At 42.7% G+C, this 8,426-nt stretch overlaps 1 protein-coding gene across 1 annotated transcript in view; it reads left to right on the top strand.

Annotated features, from left to right (window-relative positions):
* The first annotated feature begins 128 nt into the window (after positions 1–128).
* The window catches only part of LOC124016274 (sodium/potassium/calcium exchanger 3-like), a 71,704-nt gene continuing 63,406 nt past the window's right edge, over positions 129–8,426 (top strand). The window contains exons 1-2 of the mRNA XM_046331821.1: positions 129–631; positions 6,019–6,153. Of these exons, the coding sequence (XP_046187777.1) occupies positions 433–631; positions 6,019–6,153 (334 nt within the window). The 5' untranslated portion in view covers positions 129–432. The remainder of the gene's footprint in view (positions 632–6,018; positions 6,154–8,426) is intronic.

The raw sequence follows: 8,426 nt of genomic DNA, 5'->3' as shown, positions 1-8,426 counted from the left end.
GTCAAAACAGCTTGCACATTTGATCTATCTTTCTCTCTCTCTCGCGCGCGCGCTCTCTCTCTTTTCGGACACAGCATCCTACAATAACATCACCATACACATCAGTGAGCAATCCGGCGTTGCGCGCACGAGACGCCACAGTCGCATCTATGGAGCGCTCCTGCCGCCTGTTCTACTATTGCATGAAATTAAAGTGTAATATGACATAGAAGCAAGACGCCCTGGCACTTCAAAAGGAAAACAAACCTTGCAGTCTACACCTCAACACTCGCGACTTTCCAAGGATACCGAATTGAAACTTTTACAAGATACCCCCCTCCTCCTCCCCGCACATTACACACACACACACACACACACACCGTTCCTCCACTTTGTATCCGTTCGTGTAAAATTCCCTCAGAGCTTTGCTGCTCATTTTACTCCGGCGGCTAGATGGACGAGGAAGAAGCCGCAGAAAGGATGCCTCCAGCCGGTGTCCGAACCCGGAATCGCCCGCCGCAAGTGATGCTGAACCAGAAAAAGATCAAAGCGAGACGGAAAAAGCGAAAGGAGTTGGTTTTGATCCAAATATGCTTGTTGGGAGGGATGCTTCTCGTCGTCAAGGGCTTCTCCTACCTAGCAGAAAATTCAGGTGAGGGTAGGCCTATCAACTTACCCCCCTGTTGAGGGATGGAATGCTGAAGTGGGAGTTCCATAATGGCTGTTATGTAGCCCATAGAGTCCATTGTTTTGTTACTGTTTTGTAACAATACAATGTTACATTGATTTTGCACATCATGCAAATTGTGTTTAAACTGTAGGCTACTTTTGAGTACTCGCTTTACAGAGTTTTGAACTGGACTGGAGTGTGGTCAGGGGTGTCATGCACCCTTAAAAATCTGAGGGGGCACAAAGTATGTGAGGATGGCTGGTGTGGGTGTGTGGTCAAGAGGGGGGTAGGGCCCTTGTCCTGAAGTTGGAGAATTTTTACATTTTTCAAACAGCTGAAACAGTTTTTTTCCTGCAATGTAGAGCACGGGTTGGAACCACATTTATTTTCCAATGGTTTCGTTCCGAAAAGAACCATTCTTTTTTTTTCGTTCCATTCCACTGTTCCAACCAGCAAAATGAAGTTATGAACCAGTTCGAACCAAAATAAAAGTAACAGTTTTTGGCGTTCCTTTCTGTTGTTTTTTTAAACCTCTGAAATATATATATTTTTACATTTAGCTCGACAACAAATGACTTCACCAATCAATGTGCATAGAGCAGTTTTCTATGGAGTGGGTAAGCGATTTCATCTGTATAGGAAATTTAGTTAATTTTATTTTGCCCTAACAGCATGGTTTAATCATAATGAAAGACAAACACACACACTGTGCTGCCAGTCACAGTGTAGAGCGCAATATGCAACTTTATCTGAATTAGGCCCGCAGAATTATACCTATGGAGGAGTGGCTTCTACAAAGAAACTTTAAATGTCATTGAACTTCCGAGTAGGTTTAACGTTGGACCACCGCAAACGTTAGCTAGCTAGCTAACACGCTTGTGTGTGCAGAGCAGCACCAGAATAAAAACACGCCTTACCTTTTGTGTAGTTCATAAATCCAATGTGACAACTATAGACTTAGCTAGCGTTGAAAAGTCCATCCACTCTTCTCTAATTAACCATCTCCCTAATTTCTAAATTACGCTTGTAATGTCATCAGTAGACTACAGTAACCTATGTAATGTCGTCAGTAGGCTACAGTAACCTATGTAATGTCGTCAGTAGGCTACAGTAACCCATGTAATGTTGTCAGTAGGCTACAATAACCTATGTAATGTCGTCAGTAGGCTACAGTAACCTATGTAATGTTGTCAGTAGGCTACAGTAACCCATGTAATGTTGTCACTAGGCTACAGTAACCTATGTAATGTTGTCAGTAGGCTACAGTAACCTATGTAATGTCGTCAGTAGACTACAGTAACCTATGTAATGTCGTTAGTAGGCTACAGTAACCTATGTCATGTCATCAGTAGACTACAGTAACCTATGTAATGTTGTCAGTAGGCTACAGTAACCTACAGTAACCTATGTAATGTCGTCAGTAGACTACAGTAACCTATGTAATGTTGTCAGTAGGCTACAGTAACCTACAGTAACCTATGTAATGTCGTCAGTAGACTACAGTAACCTATGTAATGTTGTCAGTAGGCTACAGTAACCTATGTAATGTCGTCAGTAGGCTACAGTAACCTATGTAATGTTGTCAGTAGGCTACAGTAACCTATAATGTCGTCAGTAGGCTACAGTAACCTATGTAACGTCATCAGTAGGCTACAGTAATGTTATCAGTAGGCTACAGTAACCTATGTAATGTTGTCACAAGGCTACAGTAACCAATGTAATGTTGTCACAAGGCTACAGTAACCTATGTAATGTTGTCAGTAGGCTACAGTAACCTACAGTAACCTATGTAATGTCGTCAGTAGGCTACAGTAACCTATGTAACATCGTCAGTAGGCTACAGTAACCTATGTAATGTTGTCACAAGGCTACAGTAACCTATGTAATGTTGTCAGTAGGCTACAGTAACCAATGTAATGTTGTCACAAGGCTACAGTAACCTATGTAATGTTGTCAGTAGGCTACAGTAACCTATGTAACGTTGGCAGTAGGCTACTGTAATGTTGTCAGTAGGCGTCAGTAACCTATGTAATGTTGTCAGTAGGCTACAGTAACCTACAGTAACCTATGTAATGTCATCAGTAGGCTACAGTAACCTATGTAATGTCATCAGTAGGCTACAGTAACCTATGTAATGTCATCAGTAGGCTACAGTAACCTGTGCAATGTCATCAGTAGGCTACAGTAACCTATGTAATGTCATCAGTAGGCTACAGTAACCTATGTAATGTCATCAGTAGGCTACAGTAACCTATGTAATGTCATCAGTAGGCTACAGTAACCTATGTAATGTCATCAGTAGGCTACAGTAATGTCATCAGTAGGCTACAGTAACCTATGTAGCGTCATCAGTAGGCTACAGTAATCTACAGTTGAAGTCGGAAGTTTACATTCACTTTAGCCAAATACATTTAAACTCAGTTTTTCACAATTCCTGACATTTAAACCTTGTAAAAATTCCCTGTCTTAGGTCAGTTAGGGTCACCACTTTATTTTAAGAATGTGAAATGTCAGAATAATAGTGGAGAGAATGATTTATTTCATCTTTGATTTATTTAATCACATTCCCAGTGGGTCAGAAGTTTACGTACACTCAATTAGTATTTGGTAGCATTGCCTTTAAATTGTTTAATTTGGGTCAAACATTTCGGGTAGCCTTCCACAAGCTTGCCACAATAAGTTGGTGAATTTTGGCCCATTCCTCCTGACAGAGCTGGTGTAACTGATTCAGGTTTGTAGGCTTCTTTGCTCGCACACACTTTTTCAGTGCTGCCCACAAATTGTCAATGGGATTGAGGTCAGGGCTTTGTGATGGCCACTCCAATAGCTTGACTTTGTTGCCATTTTGCCACAACTTTGGAAGTATGCTTGGGGCCGTTGTCCATTTGGAAGACCCATTTGCGACCAAGCTTTAGCTGTTGTCTTGAAATGTTGCTTCAATATATCCACATAATTTTCAAAACTCATGATGCCATCTATTTTGTGAAGTGCACCAGTCCCTCCTGCTCAAAGCACCCCCACAACATGATGCTGCCACCCCTGTGCTTCACGGTTGGGATGGTGTTTGAGTCAATCCGTTGTGTTGTGACAATTTAGGGGTGGTATACAGAAGGTAGCCCTATTTGGTTAAATACCAAGTCCATATTATGGCAAGAACAGCTCAAATAAGCAAATATAAATGACAGTCTATCATTACTTTAAGACATGAAGGTCAGTCAAAACTTTGAAAGTTTCTTCAAGTGCAGTCTCAAAAGCCATCAAGCGCTATGATGAAACTGTTTCTCATGAGGACCGCCACAGGAAAGGAAGACCCAGAGTTACCTCTGCTGCAGAGGATAAGTTCATTAGAGTTACCAGCCTCAGAAATCGCAGCCCAAATAAATGCTTCACAGAGTTCATGGTCGAATTGCTGCAAATAAACCACTACTAATGGACACCAATAATAAAACCGCTGTGTGTTTGTGAGACGCGGAGTAGGTGAACAGATGATATTCGCATGTGTGATTCCCACCATGAAGCATGGAGGGGTGATGGTGTGGGGGGTGCTTTGCTGCTGACACTGTCTGTGATTGATTTAGAATTCAATGCACACTTAACCAGCATGGCTACCACAGCATTCTGCAGCGATACACCAACCTGCATAGTTAGTTCCACAAAGCGGAAACAATCATTTGTTTTTCAACAGGACAATGACCAAAACACACCTCCAGGCTGTGTAAGGGCTATTTGACCAGTGAGAGTGATGGAGTGCTGTATCAGATGACCTGGCCTCCACAATCACCTGACCTCAACCCCATTGAGATGGCTTGGGATGAGTTGAACCGCAGAGAGAAAAAAAAGCAGCCAACAAGTGCTCAGCATATTGTGAAGCTGGTCTGAAAATGCCAAGAGTGTGCAAAGCTGCCATCAGGGCAAAAAGGGGCTACTTTGAAGAATCTCAAATCTAAAAAATATGTTGAACACTTTTTTGGTCTCTACATGATTCCAAATGTGTTATTTCATAGGTTTGATGTCTTCACTATTATTCTTCAATGGAGACAAAATTTTGAGTAAAGAAAATCCTTTGAATGAGTAGGTGTGTCAGAGAAGCATTGCCTGTACAACCGCAGTGAAGCTCAGGTGTTTTATACTGCAGCTTAGCTGAAATCAGGGCAGAGTACCCAGGGGTATACTAAAAACACTTCTCCAGGTTACAGAGAGAGACAAAAGCTGTCCACCCCTACTCCCTTCCTCTAGTACTCTATTCGAGGTCGACGTTTGCTTTTCGTGAGCTGTCACTTATATCCCATTGAATCTTCATTACAGAACAAGGACAGAAGGCTTGGTGCTTGTATATGAATATTCATATTTCATACTCATGATTTGTGCATCGCTGCTATGTCAGTGTGCTCATCCTGGTAACGGAACAATGCAATGCAACAGGGACACACACTACTGTGTGTGTGTGTGTTCAAGCCAACAATGACACTCCAGCTAATGCATCTCCTCTTCCCGTTGTGTGCTTGTCTGCGAAACTATTAAACAACGTGCCGAATATATATGAATTCTGTTGATTATTTATGATCCACTTCATGAAGTGCGTGCGTGTGCGTGTGTGTGTGTGTTATGTTCTCTGAGCTTAATGGAGAAGCACTCAACGCCTTGCAGGCAGTGACACATTCATCACCGGTGCGTTATGCTTGTTATTTCTGTGTGTGTGTATGTGTGTGTATGGATGGCCTGTGTGTGTGCATGTGTGTGTCTGTGAGAGGAGGTAAATACACATTGAATGTTGGCACGCAATGCCCGCTGCCTGCCCTGTGAGTACAGAATCAAAGGTGATGATGCCAGGTGGAAAGTTCAGGCATACCTCTAGGTCTGACTATAGGACAATTGAATACCTCTGCTTCCGATTTTGATTCAAAGAGTTGCTTGTCTCTTTTGTGTCTGTCAGACGTGTGGTCAGCCAGCTGAAAGGGTTCAGAGTGGGTTCAGGGTTGTCCAAAGGAGAAAATGAATGAATCCTGTACCCTGTTTTTACCTCTGGATGTGTTCTTTATTCAGAGTGCACTGTGTGATTCAATACCATGTATTCTGCCCCCAGTTCTTTCCCTTCGTTTCATTTCTCAGGGCATAATAACTTGATAAATATAACTTCAACACTGACAAAATAATCCTCCTCAGACTTTTTGTTGATTTCAAAGTAGATCATGGTCGTGTTAAGTAGGGACAAAACAGAATAAAACCGAGAGAAACTGGGAGGTAATACTGAACTGGTCCAACAACAAATGCTCGTTTTCATTTTGTGTTGCAAAGAATTTTGATCCATGTGCCTTAAGGAACATGCCCTGGTTACCTCGTTTCAAGCCTCCTCTACCTGTGTCTCATAGGTTATGACACATCCAGCCCCACTACGTATGATGATGAGCGATGGGGAGGCAGGAAGCTACTGCAGGAGGTGGACACATTGGACAGTAATAGCAGCATGGAAGAGGACGAGGAAAAGAAAAACTGCACCGAACCAGGTAACAAAATGAAAGAAAGAAATGAAACCTCTCATATCCCTTCCTCTCTTGCCCCCCCACTCCAGGTAAGAGAGAAAGAAGGAAGAAAGAGAGCACCCCGTATTCTCCCTCCCTCCATTATTCCCATCTCTCCTTGTCTTCCCAATGTGGGGTAAAAACAGACTTGGGTCAGATAGGCTCCCATGAGCCTACAGTGCATCACACACACACACACACACACACACACACACACACACACACACACACACACACACACACACACACACACACACACACACACACACACACACACACACACACACACACACACACACACACACACACACACACACACACACACACACACACACACACACACACACACACACACACACACACACACACACACACACACACGGTAGTGTTCTTTCTGGGTGTTTCAGCACTTTTCACACTTATTCTCGGTCACATTCTGGGACCCCTGTAGCTTTTCTGAAAAGTGAATGTCCCCAGTTTCCATGGCGACCTCTTATCTGATCATCAACGAGCGACTTGGGCTTGACTGTTCAAGCCGGCACTCGTCGATGGATGAATGGTGTGTAAGAATGCTTGAGTTACATGTTTTTATTTTACCTTTATTTAACTAGGCAAGTCAGTTAAGAACAAATTCTTCTTTTCAATGACGGCATAGGAACAGTGGGTTAACTGCCTTGTTCAGGGGCAGAACGACAGATCTATACCTTGTCAGCTCGGGGATTCGATCTTGCACAACCTTCCGGTTACGAGTCCAATGCTCTAACCACGAGGCTACACACTGCTAGATGAAATGGTGCTGTATAGAACCAAAAATGGTTAAATCCCTCAAATAGATACAACTATATATATACAGTGCCTTGCGAAAGTATTCGGCCCCCTTGAACTTTGCGACCTTTTGCCACATTTCAGGCTTCAAACATAAAGATATAAAACTGTATTTCTTTTGTGAAGAATCAACAACAAGTGGGACACAATCATGAAGTGGAACGACATTTATTGGATATTTCAAACTTTTTTAACAAATCAAAAACTGAAATATTGGGCGTGCAAAATGATTCAGCCCCCTTAAGTTAATACTTTGTAGCGCCAACTTTTGCTGCGATTACAGCTGTAAGTCGCTTGGGTATGTCTCTATCAGTTTTGCATATCGAGAGACTGACATTTTTTCCCATTCCTCCTTGCAAAACAGCTCGAGCTCAGTGAGGTTGGATGGAGAGCATTTGTTAACAGCAGTTTTCAGTTCTTTCCACAGATTCTCGATTGGATTCAGGTCTGGACTTTGACTTGGCCATTCTAACACCTGGATATGTTTATTTTTGAACCATTCCATTGTAGAGTTTGCTTTATGTTTTGGATCATTGTCTTGTTGGAAGACAAATCTCTGTCCCAGTCTCAGGTCTTTTGCAGACTCCATCAGGTTTTCTTCCAGAATGGTCTTGTATTTGCCTCCATCCATCTTCCCATCAATTTTAACCATCTTCCCTGTCCCTGCTGAAGAAAAGCAGGCCCAAACCTGATGCTGCCACCACCATGTTTGACAGTGGGGATGGTGTGTTCAGGGTGATGAGCTGTGTTGCTTTTACGCCAAACATAACGTTTTCCATTGTTGCCAAAATGTTCAATTTTGGTTTCATCTGACCAGAGCACCTTCTTCCACATGTTTGGTGTGTCTCCCAGGTGGCTTGTGGCTAACTTTAAACGACACTTTTTATGGATTTCTTTTTAAGAAATGGCTTTCTTCTTGCCACTCTTCCATAAAGGCCAGATTTGTGCAATATATGGACAGAGTCTCCCACCTCAGCTGTAGATCTCTGCAGTTCATCCAGAGTGATCATGGGCCTCTTGGCTGCATCTCTGATCAGTCTTCTCCTTGTATGAGCTGAAAGTTTAGAGGGACGGCCAGGTCTTGGTAGATTTGCAGTGGTCTGATACTCCTTCCATTTCAATATTATCGCTTGTACAGTGCTCCTTGGAATGTTTAAAGCTTGGGAAATCTTTTTGTATCCAAATCTGGCTTTAAACTTCTTCACAACAGTATCTCGGACCTGCCTGGTGTGTTCCTTGTTCTTCATGATGCTCTCTGCGCTTTTAACGGACCTCTGAGACTATCACAGTGCAGGTGCTTTTATACGGAGACTTGATTACACACAGGTGGATTGTATTTATCATCATTAGTCATTTAGGTCAACATTGGATCATTCAGAGATCCTCACTGAACTTCTGGAGAGAGTTTGCTGCACTGAAAGTAAAGGGGCTGA

Source organism: Oncorhynchus gorbuscha, linkage group LG26 (assembly GCF_021184085.1).
Source record: "Oncorhynchus gorbuscha isolate QuinsamMale2020 ecotype Even-year linkage group LG26, OgorEven_v1.0, whole genome shotgun sequence".
Classification (NCBI taxonomy): Eukaryota; Metazoa; Chordata; class Actinopteri; order Salmoniformes; family Salmonidae; genus Oncorhynchus; species Oncorhynchus gorbuscha.
Note: the sequence above shows the minus strand (reverse complement) of the source record. Positions and strands in the feature narration are given on the sequence as shown.